We start from the raw sequence: 23874 nt of genomic DNA on the forward strand, positions 1-23874 counted from the left end.
CATCAGCGTTTCAAATTCAGCTCATCATTCCACCCGCTTCGCTAATTAACGCTATAATTGATCAATCCATTAGTTGATTTTTGTTCTCGGTGCTTTACGTTGCGAAAGAAAAATTCAATTAATTGTTGAGAAATAATCTGGCTCTGTTTCATGGTTCAGAGGCTTAACTGTCCTTTAGAGAGAAGACAGATCTTGTGGAGGTTAGCAAAGCACTCATTAGCAGGCTAAGGATCTAAGTGGACACAATAGAGCCACAATGCACTCTCTGCCTTGCAAGGAAGTGTCATGAAACGCGTTCTTAATGGCTCTTCTGCTTCGAGGGATGGTGCGCACAGGAAAGATGAGAGTGGAAATGATGGAGCAAACATCGAGAGTCAGTTGCAGGTCTGTGGTGCTCCCTGTGCACAGTGGGAGGTGAGTTTTGAGCCGGCTGACCAACCAGAGCGTCGGTGAGTATCGTTCGGTTATTAAGTCCAGCATGTGGGGAGATTTCCCCCGTTAATACGCCGGCATCTCCATCGCCCCTCTTTTTATGCTCTTTTGTGGGTCAGCTAGGAATATCCTCCATACATTCTCTCTAATTACCACTTGTCTAGCATATAAATGGATTTTTTATGGAGTAGATCTTCTTAAATCCCTCTCACTATAATTAAGGCTTAAATTGGGATAATGGGAAAATGGTGGATCAAAGGTTGAATTAATTGCAGGCTCGAGCTTGTAATTCAGGTACTGAGAGTGAAGACTTGTCTTAAGGAAAGAAACCATGAGTTACACACAAGATGTCTGACAAGAATAAACCTATTCAAATGTTTAGTTAATCTTTCATATCCTCAGTATGTTGTTAAAGTGGCAACTCTCTTGAGACCGTTGCCACATAGTGGTGTCTCCCCCAGGATTCATGACACAAATCTGTGCAGAGAATATGTTTTATCCAGGTTAATAATAATACTAACATGCACCTCTCTGGTCCAGACTGATGTATAATATTAACTACTGGATAGATTGCCATGAAGATTGGAGCAGACATGTGTAAAATGCAAAGTATAAATCCCTGGGTTTAGTTTGTCCATATTTGTGAGTTTCTTCTGAAAGCTTATGGATAGTGACAAAACAGATGAATCGAAGCCTTACTACAGGAATTCTTCGTCAATAATTCGAGTTGGTTGGAAAAACCACAGGCATCTGCGTGATCTTATTTCATCTGGGCACAGGGAGACTTTCTTAAAAGGTAAATTATCTCCATGTCCTTCACTGTCGTCATGTTTGTTGTTGGAAACTCTTGACTCTGCAATGTGTTTGAAATGGATGGAACTCTGTTAGTTTGTAAGATATCAAAATAGCATTTAGTCATCCACTAGTTTGTGTTATGACCAAATACCTGCAAACTAATGTTCTGACAATGTTATGTTTGGTGCTTACTAGCAAACAAAGATAAGAATCTAGCGTCTTCGACTAAGATGCTGGTGAACGTTGCAAAAAATGTGTTTGCTAAACATCATAATGTTAGGGTTTTCATCTTGATCATTTATAGCACAGTGATGATCGCATTTAGCTCAGAGCACCACTGTGCAAAGTACAGCCTCAAAGATCAGCTAGCATGAATGTAGGATTGGTTTGACTACTTACGCTAAACTGGGGATAACCTTTCGATTAGTTTCCTAATGACCTTAATGGACAGTTTTGATGATGAAAGGGGTTTTCTTGTTTCTGGTCTGTATGCTAAGCTAAGCTAATCAGCTGCTGGCTGTAGCCCTATATTAACTGCACACAATCAAACCATCGTAAAATCAGCAAGAAAGCCAATAAGAGAATATTGTTTTCCTTTGCAATTAATATTATTAATTGTACAGATGCTGCTGGTATTGCAAACATTCTAAAGTTTTATAGGATATTCGGACTGTTTTCCTCAGTTAGTCTACCTGTGGTTTAGGCTGCCACGGCCGGTTACCTTACAACTGTGTTTAATGAATTTATTTACAACTCTACAAACCATCTGATGTAAACACATAATCTCCCTGCTTGTTGAAAACCTGCACATCTATAAAGATGTGCTGGTGCTATGTGGCTCCCCCCCCCCAAAAAAAAAGCAGGGCCTCATGAATATATTTATTACAAGCAGATGAGGGGGTTGAAATCATTATAAATACAGTTTCCTTAGGGAATAAATTATGGCAGACTGAGACAGTCACACCTCTGAAATAAGGATACCATTGCTAAATGGGGTTCAGGCAGTGTGTGTGTGTGGGGGGGGGGGGGGGGGGGGTATATTTGCATGTGGTGTGCTATGTCACATTGTTGGACTAGTTATGGACTTTAAACCAGCACAAAGTTGTATATAACCTAACTATGGAAACATAATATGTTTCTGCATTATTTTTTCTGCAACCGCATTTAGCTTTAGCTAAAAAAGTTTGTATCTTCATTATGGTTAAGGAAAGTCTTTAGGGAATTGATTTTGAAATCGATGAAGCGTTACCCTCTACTGATATGAACAAAACAATGTTTTATGTGTGTGTGTGTGTGTGTGTGTGCGTGTGTTTGCTCATAAGATATGAAGTTATCTTTGAGGGCGACTTTGGCTGAGGGGTAGAGTGGTCGTCCTCCAACCTGTAGGTCGGCAGTTCGATCCCCAGTCTGACCCATCTGCATGCCGAAGTGTCCTTGGGCAAGATGCCGAACCCTGAATGGCCCCGCGTAGAATAACTAAGTGCTGCGAACAGATGCACTGTATGAATGTGTGTGTGAATGTAAAACTGTACAGTGAAGCGCTTTGAGTGGTCATCAAGACTAGAAAAGCACTATATAAATACAAAACCATTTACCATTACCATGGACAAGAAGCTAGAGTAATGAGCAGGCTTGGTACAAGAACGTTGCCAGTTTGAATCCCTGATCCCCTCACACTGCCCAGAGTGTTTCTGTTAACCCTTTGATACACAACATGGGTCAAAAGTGACCCGATGGAGTTTTAATTGTAAATATCATTGCAATAAATGTATTTCATCATTCAGAATTCCAGGAATTTCTCAACTAATTTGTATTTGCTCATCACAAATTCTTATTTTCATTTGTCCTTTTCTACTTTTTTAATAAAAGTCATTTTTGTATTCATAACTTATTTCATAAATTTAGAAAGATAGAATGAAAATAATAATTTGTGGTTATCAAAAACAAGATATTTAATGAATACTTTGAATATTAAATGATGAAATAAATTGATTTCCAAAAATATAGCAAAGAAACACTCAGCCGTGCATGAAATAGCATTGTAGGTCAATACGGGTCATTTTTTACCCATGTTGTGCCATAGAAGGGGTTTGCATAGCTTGTGTATCAAAGGGTTAAATGCAGAGGTCAAATTTCTTGTGTGTGTAAACCTACTTGTGAAATACAAGACTCTTCTTAGAAATACATTTGGAGACATCTGAAGTTGTGTTTTGAAACACACTGCTCTCCTTCGGGAGCTCTGATTCAGCATGAAATCGTTGAACCAAATGTTTCAATGGCGAAAGAGAAATGCTGAATAGTGGTCAGAGGTTCAATATGAACTGTTGTGGAAAGAAGGACGCAGTGTAAGAACGACCTGTCAAAGCTGCTGAGCATCATCCCTTAAAGCTTTTCAGACATTGTTAACCAAACCTCACTGAGGCTTCCCTTTGCCGAGGCTTGCATATCGTGCTGTTACGCTGCACTCTCAGCTCTGACAGCCTGTGTGATTATGTAAATATCCGTGGTTCAGCTTTCACAAACACACATTTGTGACCGCCCATGTAGTGTGGACTGGAATCTGTGAAGACTGGCAGATTCACAGGTATTAAAAGAAATCAGTATATTGATTAATGTGGAGACCCGGGGAGGTGATGGACCAGTTTGACCTCCTGCCCCAGCATCCTCGCTCAATATAAGTGGGAAATAAAGATTCTTCCAGGCAAATCGGACTTAATTGAGCTGGAGGAAGCCCCTTTTTTTCTCAGTGAATAGTCAGAGAAGGTGATGAATGATGATGGTGATTCTGACTTTATCCACATGAGGAGAGAAACAGTTGATTAGCTGGTTCTTCATTAGCTGTAATGGGAACACTGGGTGGTATAAGGCTATGTAGAGTTATTACAGGGGAGAAAAAAGGAGCCCAAGCTGCTTAGTAAGACCCATAATATTACTTAACCTGTGACCTTATGGCCTGTTTTTATTGTAATCATGCCAAAGGTCTTAACCTTAAGGAAGCACATATTTTATCCAAGACCTCTACCTTTTCTAAACCGAATCCAGTTGTTGTGTCTAAACCTGAACAAACCATAGCTCTGTCTCAATTCAGGGGCCACATCCTTTGGAGGATGCATTTTAAGACCGATTGTGTCACAGTGGTGCCACACGGGCTGTCCCATTTTGAAGGCTGCTTCAAATGCTGCCGACAAACAAATCCTTCCACCTCCTAGAAAAAAAGGCAATTGGTGGATACTTCTATGCTCAACCTATCCTTGGATTCATTGTATTTTAGTGATGAACCATTTTCCAATTAACAAGCAACAAGAAATCCTTTCTAGACCAGACCTTCTTCTTCATGGGCACTGTGTCTCCCACATACGGGGCCTCATATCTGTGAAGGTGCACCTGCGTGTATGATCCAGTTGGCTATAGCATTACCACCACAATGTAAAGCTGTTTAGTAGTGAATTAAGTTACTTAGAGCTGCTGTCAGATACTGAAGTCCGGGTGTTTTCCTGAACTTTTCCTGCCAAGTAAAATGTCCCAAAAATGTGAGTCAATGTGAGACAACCTCAGGCAAATGTCAAGAAAATTCACAGCGAGCAAGTTGGCATGTTGATGACATTTCAAACATGTGAGAGACACAAAACTGAAAAGAACAATAAGAATACACAAATCTCAGGATGAAAAAGAGGAGCCATACAGGAAGAAGACACAAACAAAGATGTCAATTGGGAAATGACATACAACTTCCACAGCGGAATTCACAGCTTATATCCCGCCTCCTGCTTGCTCTAATCAAACTACCTCTAATGTATTTATTTCATCAGAAAACTGGTACATTTGGTCCAGTATGTTCTTGAGTTGAAAAAGAGGTGTAATCCAAATTGTAGTTTAGGTTTGAAACACATCTATTCTTACATCAACTATTTGAAGATTGTATATTAACACTAATAATTAAAGCACTTCTCTACTCCAACTGAGCTGAAAGATATTTGTTCCATCAACCTCAAAGAATCTTGGACATCCCAGCACCAGCAGGACGGGGAGGAGATGAAGAAGGAGTCGTTGGAGGAGGAGGAGGAGGGAGTCTGTTCCGCTTGGATGGACCCAGCGGTGAGGAAGGATGCACTGCTGAGGGAGGGGTGGGTCGGTGTCTCTCCCTGTCTTTCTTCCGCCGGCCGCGTGTGCGTCCCGCTCCGCTCCTGTATGGCTCCAGAAGGGAGAGAGAGAGAGAGAAACAGAGAGAGAGGTAGGGGGGAGAGAAGGCGGGAGAGAGAGGCTTGACGCATCCGAGCGAGTGAGAGGAGCACACGGAGGCTTCGCTTTCCAATATGCAACCTGCGAGGCGCACCGCCGTCAGCTACTAACACACACACGGACACACACACACCCTCAAACACAGACGGAGTCAGAGAGAGAGAGAGCGAGAGAGAGAGAGAGAGTAGAGAGAGAGTAAAGAGAGAGAGAGACAGGGACGGAGAGGCAGTAGTGGCGGTGCAGCACAACTCGGCACAGCACAGCCCATGCCTGAATGTAGCGCCACACAAAAGAGCGAGCAGCAGCATCTTTACGCACAAGTGAGACGGATATTGTTGTTTGGTCCCGGAGCGTCGCGGCAGCTCCACAGTGATGCTGGCGTGTGTGCGCGTGCACAATTCGATTGAGTGACAGGACACGGATTAATCTGAGGCTGCGAATCCCCTCGGAGACGTCCCCGCTCCCAGGACAGGTGAGACAGACGTTAATACTCCTATTAGATCGCAATTACCAGTGTTCAATTATTTCCCGTATGATAACTTCAGCAGCGGTCAGCGCGGCGCAGACACACAATGAAAAGCGCACTTTACGTTCCAACTTTCCGCGGACGACATTAGAACCCCGACGGTGTGAGCTGCAGAGGGGAAGTTTGCATCCAGGATTGCCTTCTCTGAATTTCACCCTCTGCTGATCTCATTTGCTTGTGTCTACTTTGTTGTGGGACGATCGTGGTGGAAGCAAAGTAATCCGAGAATGTGTGTGTGTGTGTCTGTGTGTGTGTGTGTGTGTGTGTGTGTGTGTGTGCGCGTGAATCAAGACAGATGTGTAGTGACCCTCCCTTGAATAATCCCTGCGGATTTGGTTGATTATGCTGCTGACCACCACCACGGGGATTCGTCTTGTCCAGGAAAGTATAGGAAAAAAAATACAGCTCCAACGCTCCAACAAATGTGCACACGCCTCAATTTGATTCGTGAACGATGGAGAGTGAACCAACCTCGATCTAGGGCTTAAAAGTTACCGCCAAACTGGTGTAGAATTGGAGTTATGTTGCCTTGTGATGCCCATAAGTGGAGCTCAGGATGAATCAGCCTGTGTGTCACTGTATCACTGCTCTACTGGTGATAATCAGTGCATCTGCCAGTCACTATGTAATCTGTCAGTGGTATAGCCTGTGTTGGGCCTGGGGTCTGATGGTCAGACAGAGCCATATAAGCCCGTTTTTAATGTGTTTAATAGATATGAGCATCTGTGCAGCCTCTGCATGTCTAATGTGCCGACTCCTGCTAAAACTCCTCAATCACAACACGTCTGAAAAGTAAAGCCTGTGGAATTGTGAAGCTCTGAAAAGCCTGCATGGCGTGTACGGCCGGATGAAGACGTGTCAGCGCGATGATGAGACCAGTCAGAGCAGACCATGTGCTGCAGTGTACCCGTCTGATGATATATTGTTCATTCAGCATTAAGTCTGCGGAGCAGCCTCTGTGACTGTGTGTGTGTGTGTGTGTGTGTGTGAGCTGTTTCATACACTCCTCATCTGACACTGACAGGAGCTGGACTTATCCTTAGCGAGGGGGAAACCAGACCAGGCTTCACCTCAGATGGGTTCAGATTATTCTCCAGCAAAGATGTCCAATCAAGATGCCGCAGACCCACAGAAGCTTAATTAACTGCAAGATCCATGCCACATAAATGTCAGCGATGATTACTGAAGGCGTCTGTTTTGTATTTAGAGTGTTTTGTCAATGGTGTCCTGTGGCTGTGTGATTTCATCCTCACAGGAAAACCAGCCTTCTTTAATGGCACTCAGCGTCCTGGTAGCCAGCAACCCTGTCAGAAGTGACGGAGCGCCGAAGTGACATTAAAAATACCCTGGGATAGGTGCATTTAGGGGCGCGGCATAAAAATGCCATCGCACGCTTCCCGCAGGAAGTATCGAAGAAATGTCATGGAGGTCATTTTCATTTAATGTCTCTCCAGGACAACTAGCCGAAGGAGCAGGAGAAATGTAGAACGTGTGGGCTCTGTGCAAAGTGTTGTGATGTGATGGAGAACATTCAGCGTGGGGCTGCTCCTTGTCATAGTATAGTTGCACTTCCTCTAATCCCATTGACTTGTTTTGTCACATGATATCCTATAAGTGCTGCCGTTACAGCCGCACAGGCTCTTTATATTAATCGTGATAGTGTCATCAGGCTGTCAGCGGCTTAAGCTGCACCGAGGCCGGCTGGGAGTCGTGAAACCTGTTGCTTCGCCTTCCGCCCTGAATGCTTTCCCCTGTTTCACACCTTTGTCTCCATCTTGGCCTGTTTTCTAATGAAATCAACTTTCATTGAAACAAAATGTGGTTCTTTCTCTATATTTCCCAAATCTTTTCTGATTGTTGCCCGTTATTTTGAAGTGGTATTTTCCCCTTGGCACGAATTGAATCTCTTTCGGCCGTATCTTACACCAAACACAAATGGTGTCTTTTTTGCTATAGACCATCAGTTTCCAATCCAGCGCCCTTTGTTTGAACAGCAAATGCATCTTCACCCACGAGTATGGGTGTGTTGGTCTTACAACGATGTGTGGTCAGGTGCATTGTTATCTCGAGGCATCAGAAAGCAAGTTCCACAACCTGGTTTGAGGTTAGTGTCGTACTATTTTAATAGCACATTAGCAAGATAGTAATAGGCTCCTACACACAACCAGCATACACTTTACAAATACAAATGGACAAAATGATGTAAGGAGAAACATGGATGAATTAAATATTAATAGAAAACCAACCATTTAATTAACCGGTCTGTTTTATTGACTGGTCTTCAAATGTCTCGGAAAAGTCCCAAATATTTTCCATGTATAAGACAAATAAAGGAAACATATACTCACATTTGAGACCCTGGAACTTTCAAAACATTCAAAGAGGATATAAATAATGAATCAATGTTAAAATAAATTGGGTGTCAATCAACCATTTGTTTAGTCAACAGATCTTTGTAGATCTAATTTGAATCTCCCTCTCTGGGAGAATGTTTGAGGCAGTATTTGTTTTGGACAGTGTATAAACAACATTTGAATAATCTTCGATAAGGGATATTATGAAAATGGATGAAAGTAAAAGAATAAACAAGTCCCAGACCCCAGGTTGGGAACCACTAATGTTTAGTGTCCAATCCTCCACATCTGACCTCATACAAACACTTTAGAAGACAATGTAATATCTGACAGGTGTATATTTTTATGACCCCCCCGAGTGATTGGTAACGCAGTAACCAGCAGCAAATAAAAACAAATGGTGTCAGGTATTTGGCTCTGCTGCTGCTGCTGCATCTTTTCTTTCCCCTCACCCGCCTAGATTTTGAAAGGGAAGAGTGCAGTGAGATTTTCGAAGGCACCATAAAGGATAAGGAGGCTGTGGGCCCCTGATGCTTCTCGTGTGGTGTGGTTTTATGTACGCAGCGCATTCCGTGCATTAATCTGGCATTAGAGGGTTGTTTGACGAGCTGAGATACGAGTCGTTGGGGAAATCTTGCCCGTCAAGCACAGTGCTGGGAAATTAGACATTTCTTCCTTCGCCAAACTTGGAAAAAAAGGTGTGATACTTGTGATTAGGCTGCGTTCCAGCACATGCCATCGAGCAGGCACAGAAAAGATGAATTGGGTTTTCACTGTATGAAAGTGACTGTAGCCCTTTGAGTCGGCGTGGAAGGAAATGAGAAGAAGTCCCTATATCCACTCATTTATCCAGTTTTTTTGTATCTTCTTTTATCGGAGCTACTTTTCGTTGAAAAATAGAATTTCCCCCCAAAAAATACTCTTTCTTTTTGCACGGCAAAGAATGGGTTTAATCCATCGGCTTACATACGTATAAAATCTCCCTCCTACCGCCACACTATTACTCCTGTCAAAGCGGCCACGTCTGAGAGTAATTTGCACAAAAAATATGTCCCTTATTCACAATAGATGAAGTGGTTGTGTGCACATTTGTGTGCATTGGGGGCACACAACTGTCAGGAAGGAGTGCACTTGACGATCATATAGCAGAGCTGCTCACTGTTCCTCACCTCCTCCAAACCCTCTGTTCATCTTTTAATGTGAAGAATGAAAAGGAAAAGATCCAATGAGACAGCTCCATTTCCTGCTCTATTTATCTAGTCTCGCTTGTTCCATAAATGCCCTATTTGTAATCCGATTGTATTAGAATAATAGATTAATATCCACGCTTTATACGATGCTCTGTCAGGCCTTTGGTTTTCGAGGCCCCGCTGTCCTTTGGGGTTGGACCTCACAGACTGTCTGCGCCCGCAGCATTTCCCTGATTCGAGCCCTGCTACACACTGCCTCTCCTTGGGAATGGCTTTAATTGAGTGCTTAGTAAGGGCAATGCCAGACAGCAACCGACTTCAGAGGAGAAGGGCGGGGGGGGTCTGAGTACTGGGACTGTTGCATTATTAAATGTACTTATATAAGGCCTGCAAACATCTCTCTTACAAGTAGTCTCAGGACGGAGCCAGCATCTTGATGATACACTTCACTTGAGTGCGGGGCCGTATTTACGTGAAGATCCACGAGAGCGCGTTTCCAGAGGTGTGTTGTGCTCCACTGGGTGTGGCTGCTGTGTCAGAGCCATCTTTTCCTCCCTCATCCGCCACAATGTGAGCACTCGATAAAGCTGCGTTCCCCACAGGGCATTGTTATGTTCTTTGTCTGCGTCGAGATTAAAGGACTGAATGGAGCAGCTGGGTTGACTCAAAAGACAGTTTCAAATCGGACCTGAACACCGTCTTTCCTGATGAGGGTCGATAAAACACAAGGAGACTCGCTCTTTGTCCCAGATGTTGTCGCCGGCTTGGTTGGAATCAGGCTGCTTAAAATTAAAATTAAAAATAAACTGGCTATTTTAAACCAGACTCGTATTATCTAGGTATTTTTTAACTCTGCGGCACTTTCTTGAAACATTTTTCCCTGTGAAATTCACTCTGAGAAAACAGTTAGATGTTTTCTCAGCGCACACGATGCCCTGTGAGGACGTGTAGCATCCTGAACCTTAATTTACTGTACTTTCCTTAAGACCATCAAAATACCTCAAGACACATACGCATTGTTCATCCTTGTATTTCCTCTGAAGCCTGAGTCTTTGTGCTTCTACCTTGTCAGCAGCTGAGTTTAAAAAAGCGTAGATGAACTGAAAAGTGGAGCATGAGACTAAACAGTGTATCTTGATTGAATCAAAAGAACAGGATTAATTTGAGTGAAAGCAGTTAATTAGAATATGAGATGGAAATTAAAGTATGAAAGCAGGGTCACTATTATGTTTTTAGTTAGTAGTGATGAATTATTACTTATTATTCCCAAAAAAGAATTTATATAAGTGGATTCAAAAGAAACCTGATTATGATTTAAGAAAATCACTTGTAATTTAAAATGGAGCTCTGAACAGTGATATTTTCCCCTGGATTACTTATAATAATAATACCATTATCATAATTCCATGATGAATAGAAGAAATTCACTGGTGTCAACTACTTGCCAGGAAATGTTCCAAACCACACTTATTCAAAGCTATTTTGTGTATATTATTTTTTTTACTTCAGTTAAACTGGTGCTTACCACCGATATACCACAGTTAAAAAGTGCAGTTTGCTATTTGTTTTGTTTTGTGCCACCGCATTCTGTTGTGTTTGCAAAGACAATAGTATTCTAGATTTAATACAGGCCCACGGAGTTCCACATAAAATATGCTGTTTATTAAGACTAAAACTACAACTTTTGATTACAAAATGTACAGTTAAAGAGATTTGTGTAACACTATAACTAAGCTTAGGTGAACCTCGGAGTCCATCCAACATCCTGCAGCTTATTCACTCAATATCCATCCTTTGCACCTCCCTCTACTCATGTGCTTGTGGATTTACGTAATACAGACAGGATTCCCCATCATAACATGATTAGGAAAATCTAGTTTGTTGGTATTTTTCAGAAAAACCCTGTTTCACACACGTGAGCTGCTTCTACAGTACATTATCAGATATTTTGATTTAAACAGTGGCCTTTAAATTAAACAATATTTAGTTAGGGTTACAGAGTGAGGCTCCTTCACCCTCATTCACAGACAGTTAAGTGTACCACATGAATGTCTTGTTGTAGATATGTCCATTAGTAGACGGACACATGATGTAGCTGAACAGTACATTGCCTAATTGTTCGAGGAAAATATGATATGACATCTCTGGTCATTATCATTTCTTGCATTTTACTGCTGTCCCTTTATAAACTGTTATTTTGTTTAGTTTTTGTATACAGAGAAAAATAATTCTTTAATGAATATTTTTTACCTCTAGCAAAGAATCCCTGTTAATGTGGAATACGTTCGAACAGAACTGCAGACTATGCAACGTGCAGGTATTCAAAATCTCATCTGTTCCTCAAATGAAATAATTAGGCATTCCTAAAAGGCACTGTTTGTTTAGTGGAGCATTTCAGATGTCTGTGGTTCAGATAAATGAGATTCTGTAGTCGTTGTATCCGAGAGCAATTAGCTGGTTCATCCATTTAAACCAAGGACAACTAGGAAAAAGAACACACTGGCGCCTATCTGCCTTTGCTGGAATGGCATGAATTAGATGACAAGTTCAGATTCATTCAACCTCAGAATGTTGTTAATGTGTGTCAGACAAGTTGAAAGCCAGGTCCACATATTGTGATAAGGTCAGTTAAGTCCTCTCTCCACGGCCTTAATGTCGTCATTATGTTGTCACTGCATTTCTATAGTTTGAGCTGGAGACACACCTCTTCTTCCTCAAATGTACCTTTCTAGAAAAAAGATATGACTTGAACTTAGATCAGTCCCTCCATCCATCCAAAATTTCTGATATCTACTTTAAGGTCTAAGGTCTTTGTTATGTATTATTCATGGGTCAAACCCCCAAAATGTGTCTTTATTGCAGGGTCACTATTGCATCTATACATCTTATCCTACGAGGGTTGCAGGGGGTGGCAGGAGACAATCCCTGCTGACAAGTGGGCAAGAGGTGGGGTACATCCGACATACTAATACAAACAACCATCCACACTGACATTCACACCTACGGGCAATTTCGAGGGAGGAAGCTGGAGTATCCTGGGAAAACCCACGTAGACCAGGGGAGAACATGCAAATCCCACACAGGAAGATCTGGAATGTCTTCTTTTTTTTATTTTTTTTTTATTTAATGAATTGGTGCAATACTTAATTTAATCTGCCTGTATATAGTCCTAATAAGTCAAATGGAACTTTAATATGACTTGGAAAGATTAATTAATCTTATGGATAACCAGCATGTTACTGTGTTTTGTCTACAGTGGTCAAATTTGTCTCTTACCACCTCTCTCTCTCTTAAAATACATTCCTCAGCTTGAGCTTTAGTTTAGTTTTTCTTGGCCGGCACTTGAGATGTGTCCGGGCCACAGAGCCTGCGGACGTCATTCTCCAGTGCTGAGCTATCCGAATGTGCCACCCACATCATCAGTGAGCTGGATGCACAGCAGAGAGTGGTTTCACAGGGCTGTCACTGCTCGGCTTTAGCAGCACCGCAGCTGTACACAGAGCTCAACATAGCAGTATGGAGTCTAAAATTAAGCCTCAGGCCTATGGCATATGTAAATGATTTCACAACTTAGGTGCTGCTGCCCATGTATGCTAACCCTACTGCAGCTAGACCTGTTACACAGTAACCGTACAGCTGGGGACATGGATGGTGACCGTATGGAAATGACAGTGGAAGGCAATTAAATTCGGTCCTTTTTGCTTAATGAGACAGCAGCAAAGAGACAGCGACTCTACAAAAGTTGAAGTGTGACTACAGCTATTTATAATAAACATCATAAACAGTAACTATACTCTATGTTGTTAGGGCATCACACCTGAAGCCAATCTGCCATCATAATCTTAACATTATTACAAAATGTACTCCTCATTATTCCATTATTCCATGAGTACTCAATAATCATTAATACAATATTTTTTGAGTTCTCAATAGTTTTTACTACAATATTACACAAGTAATAAGTAGTCACTACGGCCAGGGTACCTTGAGCCGTGTCACCCTGCCGTATGTACAGGGCCCGCACTCCTCTGCTGGAGTCAAATAATCATTCATTAATCATGATCGAGCTGAAAGTTTGAAATATTTGCGATATTGATTTAGAGTCATAATGCCAAGTCAGTACTACTTTATTACATAAGTACTCACTAGTCACTACTACTTTATTACATGAGTACACTATAGTTATTATTACATCATTACATGTGTACACTAATCAGTTTGGGGTTTAGCTAATTTGGTGTTACAAGTGTTAGGGTTAGGGTTAGGGGTAGTATGTATATTCTACTGGTTTAAAGTGTGGTTGAAATATTAATCGGTGCCATTTATTTCAAGAACTAAAATGTGAAAGAACTAGATGTACAAAGACTTTGAAGGATTTGAATGATTCGTGGTTTCCCCAACTCTATACAGAGAAAAGTTACAGAAGAAGGATTCACATCATTTGTCTGGGTTCTGCTATATAGACCATGGACCTTGTACTGACTGGCACTCAAATCTAAAGATTTTCCTTAGACCAAATACATACTGGACCTTGTGCAATGTTTCTAATGTTACATTCCGATTAGACCCTGAACTGTAATCTTTATGAATTCTGCATCTCTGGATACAACCCAGTGTATTCATGTACCAAAGCATTTCTTATTAAATATGCTCAGTTTTGATGAATATAGCTGAAATGATCAATAAAAAAACACAATGACACATTTATTGATCAACATAAAAAAGAATCAATGGCTATGTTGATTATTGATCACTTGTTTCATAAGCATACATCTGCGTTCATTTTGTACCATTCCGAAATAAATTAATTTCAGTTTTATTGTCAGGTAATCAAAATAAATGAGCTATTTGAGACTGTGAAATTATTAATCATAATTTTGTACACTAAATAATGAATACAAAATAAATGATTGACACTGAATATATGGCTGATAAAGAAAATAACAGTCAATTCCTAAAGATATCTGCTAATACTTTTTTAAAACCAGTCACAATAGCATGGTCTGCTCAAAAACAGCAACATATGTGTAGAAAGATGATCACGTAGAGTTCTGTGTTTTTGATCTTGACTGGCAGAGAACAGCAGTAGGTGTTTGCATGCGCCTTGCCAGCGTTGTCAGGACAGGTCAGACTATTTGCACAGCGTGTGAGCATAAACAAATATCATTAAAAAGCTCCTCCCCCCCCCTACTTATATTGAGTGCTGGCCAGTTTGACTTGAAATAACAGCGACTCCTGGTATAACTCCAGAATCCACGCATTCTGTATAGATGTTAGAAACTGAGTGTAAGATGCACCTTTCTTAAACCTGAATTGTTCCCTCCATCTCTGCTCGGCTGGGTTTGGCTCTCTGCCCCAATATCACAGAACACTGGACGATGGATCTCTTAGGCCCGGCGCAGCACATTAACCAAACGTGTTATCTCTTCCCAAGCTCATTTAGTTCAAGTTGCGATTCTGCACCTCCTGCACAAAGATATCAGTCTCTTCTTGGAACAAGGTTTTGTAATAGAATTTATTCTGGGCTGTTTCTTACATCACCATCTTTTGGGGGGTGGCAACAGTGCACTGACTCGAAGGGGAATAAAGCAAGTGATTTCATGGTCGTGCCACTCTTTCAGCTTTGTCGTGTTTCGAGGAGATCATTGTGTTTTTTCATAACACTTTTATCTTTCTGTTGCACAGACTGTTATTTCAGTTGGTTGACGATGTAGGAAATACTTTTCTAATGCATACACTCATACACCTGTACTGTTACTCTTTAAACACTGCTGACAGCAAACGTCTGTAATTACCTGCTCCCAGTTTATTATTTTGATGTTTTCCAATAAAATTGATTTGCTCAGCTTAATATTATTACTATGGTTACTGAGAATATTTGACCATAAACAGTTAAATCACATAAAAGAAAAAAATATCCAACAAGCCGATGTATTGTCAGATTTGTAGAATTCCTCAGAATGCATCAGGCAAACTGACCTTTTGACTACTATTTTACCTCCTGGTCTGATTGTTTATGTGTTGTTATTGTCCTGTTTTTTCACATGAGCAATTTAAGCAAGATGTCGACCTTTCAATTTTTGGGTTATTTATCTCCCGCTCTTGTGCCCCATTGCATCACTAGTCATTTCTCTTAAAGAAATTCAGCTTGGGTATATTGCATACGGTTGAGTAGCAGTTGGAGGTTGTAAATTTGTAAATTATGGAGGGAAATCAGGGAATATCAGCATTACAAAAAATTTATGATATGCATTGATTATAGTAGCTGTCTATTATCAGCAGTAAAGTGGCAATGGTATTATTTTAAGCATTGGTGGAAATAGTGACGGCAGTAGTAATAGTAGTAGTGTTTTTTATTTCAATACTACACTGTTAATGGGAGGTTGGGAATACATTCAAGACAATCAGTCATTATTTTATTGTATCTCCAATTATTAAGTCAATAGTTCTCTCTCTTCAGTAATTTGTGGTTCGATGTATCACCACAATTTTTGTTAATGTGTCTTTGCAAATTAATTCAAGTAGTGCATCATTTAGAGAGTCATCCTCATGAAATTAGAAGCACTGGTAAACCCTGTAAACCTGGTGTTAGCAAGGAACATGGATATGATCTGTGTAGCCAGAACATTTATCAACATCCATTTTCCTGGCATTTAGTAACTAAATAGATTACAGCAGCAATAGGCAAGGGCAAGTTTGCGAGTTGCTCAATAGTGTGTTATCTTTAGCTGCAGGGGTACTTTATCAAGTCGAGCTGAAAGGAGGGGAGGGACCAAAGCAAAACTCTTGATACTGTCGGGGAAAAAACTGATCTTAAGGAAGTGAAGAAAAATAGTCACCAAGAATAACTACAGTTCTATGAGTAAGATCTGATGAGGCACCACCAGGGCAATATAGATTCAGACTTTACTGCCAAATCAGATGAACTCAAGATGTATACATTATTGAAGAACTACAGTTATATAGTAGCTCTCCTTGAACTTGCCAAACTCAGAACAAGGGAACAACTGGTGTAGTGTTAGGAGGGGTGGATACAGGGGTGGCACTATCCTCCAAAGATTCCTCACACCAAAAAAATATCGTATTACATAAGAGTCTCTGTCCCGCGGTGAGGTCTGGATTTTGATATTAACTCTATGTCCAGAATAAACAAAAATGATGGTATAAGTAAACATAACTTACAAACTGCAGAGTCCGTTGGGGGAAATAATTTGCCAATTGGGCAGCTAAGTTCCAAATCGTCAATCGATCGATCATAGACCCATATAAAATGATTCCTCTGAGCTCTTTATAGTATGTGTTCAGTTAAGGTTTTGTCAAGCAGCATATGAAAGGACTTAAATAAAACATGTTATATGTAGGAGACAGTTAGGAAAATGTTTATGTTATCAATGTTATCTTCCCCCGTATCTGGCTCTGAAGCTAAATGTTAACCAATTAGTTGCTACCTTTGTCTGGAAGTTATTTGTTGATCATCAGGTAGTGTTAAGTGAGCTAAAATCATCTTTCTGCTGAAAACAGTGAGCTTAAAGACAATTTAACTTGTCATATGATCTATAGACACTTGAATTATCTATAGTCACTTAGATAGTGACGATAATGCAATCATAATTTGCCTTTTTCAGTTTTAGTTGATTCACAATCCAGTTTATATTATTCCTGATATATGCATTTGAAATTTTGAAATGTGATGTATTCAGCAATATGGTTGATTATTGCCCCTGTTGTTGAAGGTACCATTATTACAGCAAACGCTGTCTTGTGCCCGTTCATCATAAAAGTTTTGTTCAAATTCATCTATCAAATTAAGACTGGTGTAACATTTTATAAGGAAACAAAACCGACACAGTGTCTACAGCTTTTCACCAGACACACTTTAAAAAGGATAAAACGTCTCTCTAAGAGTTAGGCAGAGTCGTGCACCATAGATTTCTCCAAGACAAGATTCTGACAACCTTCTATATGATGTATGGAGATAAAAGGGCTCTTTTCTGTAGTTGGAGACAGGAGACGGAGCGGGAAGGTTGGGAATGTGAGATTAATGAGAACGTGGCCTATTCAAACATTTTCTTGTTCCTTTTTATGTTTTGCAGGGGTTTTGTCTCACTCTTGCTCTCTGTGTTGGGAAACTTTCTGCTGTCTGTACCGAATCACAGCAGGGTGGAATTACAGAGTTTTCCTGTGCTTCTTTGTAACGGCAACATTACACAAATAGTTGTAATTTTGCAGAGGCTTTTGTTAAACAATGATTCTTTTCGAAAAATATTTTTACCCAGAAGATGTTCGATTGATGGTGCTTGTTACCTGCAGGAGCTTCGCAAAGTGACAGAGACTTCTTTTAACTGGTTGTTTTGCTTTTATTCTTAGGATAAGACAGGATGTTTATTGATCCCAGGGGGGGAAAACCGGTTTGCCACCATAGACAGACATAATACCCTGATAGAGACATATACACCTCACCAATGACACCAGGCAGTGGGGTTGGACCATGTTTACATTTTTTAGCTGGCCACCATCAGTCCCGCAACTGCCAATCTTTGATAAGCAATGAGTTGTAAAGGCTGAACAGCTGTCCGAGACCAATAGAAAAAGAGTCACATGGCGTCAGATGAAGGACGACTCTGCTTGCAGCTCTACTAATGAATAAACAGGTGTAGATAAGACGTGCTATTAAATGATCAGGGTGCACAACAGCCAATACAGCTTTTGGTCTAGTTTTAAAGTATGATTAATGAATTGACGTTGCTTTAAAGCTCCAATCGATTGGAAAGCAGCCACTAAAGACATCATTTAGTCACTGTCCTGTTTGGAGACAGGACAGGATAAACATATTAATGGACAGGCATTTACCTCAACTCAACAACCCAGGCAACAATGTGAGTCTTCTGCTAGGCATATTATAGCCATTCTGCACTACACAGTCACCACATATTCAGTGATAAACATCAAATTGGAGCACATTGCATCCTGGGGCACACCCTGAGATCATCTGTCTTCATTGACATCACATATGCAACAAAACAGCCGCATGAAACCAAGCTTCTATTCCCTATACCTGCTCACGGTTTATAAATCTGGTCACAGTGAAGGTTGTGTTTCACGCAGACATTATATAATAAATCAGCTTATGTCGTAGGTCGTGTTTAGGCTGAATTAAGTCCTACGAGAAAGCAGCTTCGTGTTCGTTTGAATGGATCCAGTCTGGGTGTGTGTCTGCGCAGCAAAAATGTTGAACAAGCTCAGCTTTTGCAGGAACACAAAATTATGATCTTATCTTTGATTAGATTTCCGAATTACAATAACTAAGTATCTACTGTTTACCTTGTGACTGTATAGTTTTTTCTTGTTCACAGTGTAAACAATGCTACTCATAATATGTTCGTACTATATGTTTATAAGATCAAATCGATATCGGCTAATGGCTGGATAGTCGGCAAAATCTTTGCAGCAATTCAAAACCACAAATTTTTATCAAAAGCCTCTTCTCAGAGATAAAACAAGTTTCTGAATATTTAATTCTACTTGTGTAGACCACTTATCACACTGATTCCATGCCAACTTTTACAGTGTATTCAACACAAAAATATAGAAGTGAATTATTGCATAAATGAAGAGGGAAATTCCTTGAAATTAATTATTAAATTAACAAACTCAAAAGTATTATTCCATCAATATTTTTTACTTTACTAACCAAACGAATTTTTATTTGATTACCACTTTTCTTTTCGGAAATATTTGTCCAAGTACATGTATAATACCATTCATTCACATAGCATAACTGACATTAATTGCTATGCCCATAAGAGATGTAGTTAAATGGCAAAACTGCCAACATAAGGCTAGGCAAAAGTAAACAAAAGCAGCAGACAGTTTAAATGATCAACAGTTACGTGGTAAGAACTCTGCAAAAACCCAATTTGTACGTTTTTGTGCAACTTAATCTGTTTTTAAAGCGGGCCGCTGACAAGGGAGATGAGTCTCTGTAAATCCTCTTTGTTCTCAGCACAGCATGCACTGAATCAAGATAATGAATGTGTCAAAAACTGTCATGTATCAGTGAATACTGTGTCCCTAACAAAAACAATGTCTGGCTCTTCCTCTGTGACAAAAAACCAAGCAGACTTTTACTCAGAGTCGTACATACCTTCACTATCCTTCATGTGGCAGAGGTTTAAGACACTGAGAAGTCCTACCTCCCTGACACTCAACTCACTCCGGAGTTTTAATTCTCACTGCAGGGAGATAATGCCTGTGAGGGAGAGCCCCACGACTGTAGTGATCTCCTCTGGATGTTACAGGGGTTTTTCATCTTTTGGCTCTTCGCTTTCACGAGCATTAAAGCCATGAGGCTTCATGTCGGAACAATGCTAGGAGAACTTACAGGAATGACTTTGCTTTCATCGACTGTCCCTGGAGCTGCTGGAGATGTGGAAGCGAATGTATATGAGATACTTTGCTTTCATGTGCCAAACACTGAAGTCTTCTGGTTTTTGAAAGTTGTAGTAGGTTTTCTGTAAAACCCTGTAATTGGGGGCTAAGTCACAGCCTTACATTATGGTAATTTGTTGTTAATTTGTGACATGTGATTCCTGTTGTCAGGTCCAAGCTCTGGTACTTTCAAGGTCCTGCAGTGCTGTGTCTCTCCCTGTGATAACAGTTGCAGTTGCATAATTAACCCAAACTTTTATACCTCTAATGATCACATAAGAGATCTCTAACTTGTTGTACGAGGCGGGATCTACCTCATGCTCGCTCGCAAAGTGCTTTGTGCTTGCGCTAAGGTCCATAATGTTGTTACCGTCCACACAGTCAGACCTCATAGTTTTAGCTGCAGTTGTGTCATGCAATGCAGTTCTGCATCTCATCGAGAACTTGCCTTTCACTCTTTAGTCTGTGTACATGTCACCGGGAATCTGTTGCAGGTGGGAGTGACCTTGGTGCATGTGCACCCCCATTACAGCAATATATTGAATTCATTTTGTGGGAAACGCTGAAACCTAATGTGAATCTAGTTCCTTTCTTACCCTAATTGAGGTCTCGCTAAATATGGATGTTATGGTGAATAGATTCACAGGTGTGGCTATTGTGGTTTGCTTGATAGGGATAGGGATAATATGTCACAAGCGATGTCACACTTATCAAGCTTAACAACTTAACACAACAAGCGTACAGCTACTAGGATTTCTACCATAAATAATTACTATCCGTTTCTGCTCTCTGTTCCTTGTAATGAGAGCATGTTGAGCAGGTAAAAGAAAAAATGTGCTGCTAATTGGAACCTTACCACCGCACTAATCTCACCTTTACATTTTCTCTTTCTACCGACAGGTCCAAATCGGATTCCATACGTTTATGATTGAGTGTGAGACTACTTTGACCCTACAAAATTGAAGATGATGTTGCTATGGAAACTGCTGGTGCTGCAGTCACTTATGGGGTGCCTTGCAGGTAAAGTATCTTATTAAGAACTTTTGATGCATGCCAAAGCTTTGTGAAGTCTGAGTCCTTATTCATATGTATTTGGGGCAGGTGACAGAATGAAAGCCATAGTTTGGAAAGGAGCAATCTCAAGAAGATTAGTCATGAGAAAACATATTTTCCCCCCATTGATATGAAATAATAAGAATCTGGAATCCATTCAACATGGAAATTATTGTTAAAGGGAACCATTGTCTGCTAAATATTTTCAATCGCAGGCAATATTGCATTTCGGCTTTGCCCTAGTGTTGTATCTGGCTCTTAGAAAAGGTTATCAATATCAATGTGAATGTGATGGGGAGTGCATTATGTCAGGAAAATATTCAGTTCCACTTCGTTGCACTGATCACAAATAAGATTTTTTCAGAAAGCTTCCCTTAATCTAATATATTTGAATAATTATATGAATGAAAAATAAATTAATGTTCACACATTAAAGGTAGGGGCAGGGGCATTAAAATGTGTTGAATGTGTGAATTTATATTTTCCAAGCTTCGTTTAAAGTACACAATGTCCTTGATGAAGGGAATATTTATTCAATGATGTGTGGCTTTGCCCAAAGCTATAGAATTAACGATAAACAAGGAATTACTTAAATGTGCATCTTACTGATTTAGGAATTGTGCACAGATGTTGGACATATAATTGGCCCCTCTGTGTAAACTGTGGCCCTTTTATGGCCCCGATTTAGAAAGAAAAAAAAAAGATCCCCACCGATCAAAGTTGTACTGTGGAGTTTTGACCACTAGTATTGCTGTGGAGCAATGTTTATATGAGTGTCTACTCTGAATAAGAACATCACACAGCTTCATATCGCTCCTTTAAATGAATAATACAAATTCAGCAGAGATATTGTTTTTTAACTTCTCTTGTGCAGTTTGTGGTTCTAATGACTTGTGATTACCACTACCACCACCATCGGCACGAAGCAGTAATGTGATTGGTTAAAGTGTTTTGGGCTCACAGGTGTTAGGGGAGTGGTTGTAAACAGGAGTGAGCACTGCAGTAGACATCCACTGCTGCTGCTGCTGCTGCTGGAGGCTGCTCACAGATGTAAGAAAATATTTGGTTCACTGGCTCGGGTAGATGCTGGCCTGTTTGCCAAAAGAGAAATAAAATTATTGCACAGAGTGAAGTTGGATTTTCAGATATTTGTTCCTATTCCATGGGCAACAAAATGAATCCAGTCAGAGATTTGTTTCAGGCTCCTTGTGATCTGGTTCAAATGTATCTCATGCCAAGCACTGCAGAGTTACCTGCATTCATGAAGCCTCTTAGAATATGTAGCGTATTTAAGGTACAGTAAATAGAAAATTGAATGATAATGACGAGTGAGGCTACATCCACACGAGATGAAACTAAAATTATCTCTGTTCACACAAAGGTGTTTTGGCTCTGCATCAGATATTTTATACTTTGAATACAGTCCATACTCCCATGCTTGTAAACACTCATCACTGATGTACACTGGGCATGATGAAGGCATGCACGTCCAACTGGACAGAGGAGTTATTGCAGATTGCTTCAATAATATATCACTTCCTACTAGGGTTGTAAAATTCCGGGAATATTCAAAGCTGGAAACTTTCCATGGGAATTAACGGGAATTAACTGGAAATGTTGTGGGTAATTTATACTAACTGTATTTACCTTGTCATATACAGACATAAATATAAACATTTAGTTTTGTCATAGGCTGATTTGAGCCCTGAGGAAACTTTGGGCGCTTGACTATATGCTTCTGCATCTTTGTATCATTCTTAACATAGGTCTTTGCACAGTATTTGCAAATGTACACAGCCTTTCCTTCTACATTGGCTGGGGTGAAAAGCCCCCCCCCCACACACATGAGATAGTGCACGTGGCATTGTTCTGTAGAATAAGATGAGAAAAAAGCTTGTAAAAAAACTGTAAAGCAATGCCAGAGATATAAATAGTTGGCCAATTGGAATCGTCTATAAAAATATTTTACAATTGATGGATAAATGAATAGAAATAGGTTAGATGAACAGATGAACAATCCTCAATCAGCATGTTAATATATTTTCCCCAGTAATATCATTGAAACTTACCTGACTAGTCCTGCACACTACAGCAGGCCTCAAAAGCCCTGCTGTAGTGTGCAGGATGCTGGCAATTATCTGTGCATGTGATGGAGAAATGCACAGTGGAGGGTTGAAATTCAACGTGCAGCGTGTGTTGCATTCCATACATCTTTAAAATAGAGTTTTGAATGATGTTTTTAGTGCTCAGCGTTTAATTTGTGTAATTTTTTTTTTTTTCAAAATTCCCCAAATTCCCGAGCTGAATATTTCCATGGAAAGTTTCCGGAAATTTATCGGAAATTGTCCGCCCCTTTGCAACCTTACTTCCTACATATGTAGGAGTTTTATTATTTTAAAATACAGAATTAAAAACAGCTTTTAGCAACGACCACAGAATCAGCAACGTTTAAAGCTGGTGATCGATGTTGTGTTCTGCACTGGTAGGTTAGGCTAATACTGGTTGTTTTCATCCGGAGAGGGGCTCATTTGATAGTGGCCTCACTAATCAGGAAGGGCAACTCTGTGACTGAAAAGACCCAATGAATTAAGCGTCAGTAAGCGTCTGTGTCATCGCTTCTAGACATCTCCGTTTCAGCCCGTCCAGATTAAAATACAGCCCCAGAGTTTTCAAACCAATAAGGTGTCAGCATTGTATCCAAACTTCTCTGTTTTAGCAGATTAGTGTGAACACCAGGCATATCCATCACAAGGTTTATGCCTTTTCAAATGAAAAAGTGGTAGTGAGTGAGTGAGCGAGCGAATAAATGAATTAATAAAACATAGAGAAATACTGGAAAGTACGTTTATTAAGGTTA

The 23874-nt window shown here is 40.3% G+C and overlaps 1 protein-coding gene across 1 annotated transcript in view; it reads left to right on the forward strand.

The window, feature by feature from the left end:
• The first annotated feature begins 5551 nt into the window (after positions 1-5551).
• The window catches only part of cntn4 (contactin 4), a 157438-nt gene continuing 139115 nt past the window's right edge, over positions 5552-23874 (forward strand). The window contains exons 1-2 of the mRNA XM_053446502.1: positions 5552-5938; positions 20865-20984. Coding sequence (XP_053302477.1) covers positions 20930-20984 — 55 coding nt within the window. The 5' untranslated portion in view covers positions 5552-5938; positions 20865-20929. The remainder of the gene's footprint in view (positions 5939-20864; positions 20985-23874) is intronic.

The sequence above is a fragment of the Pleuronectes platessa genome, chromosome 2 (assembly GCF_947347685.1).
Source record: "Pleuronectes platessa chromosome 2, fPlePla1.1, whole genome shotgun sequence".
Taxonomy (NCBI): domain Eukaryota; kingdom Metazoa; phylum Chordata; class Actinopteri; order Pleuronectiformes; family Pleuronectidae; genus Pleuronectes; species Pleuronectes platessa.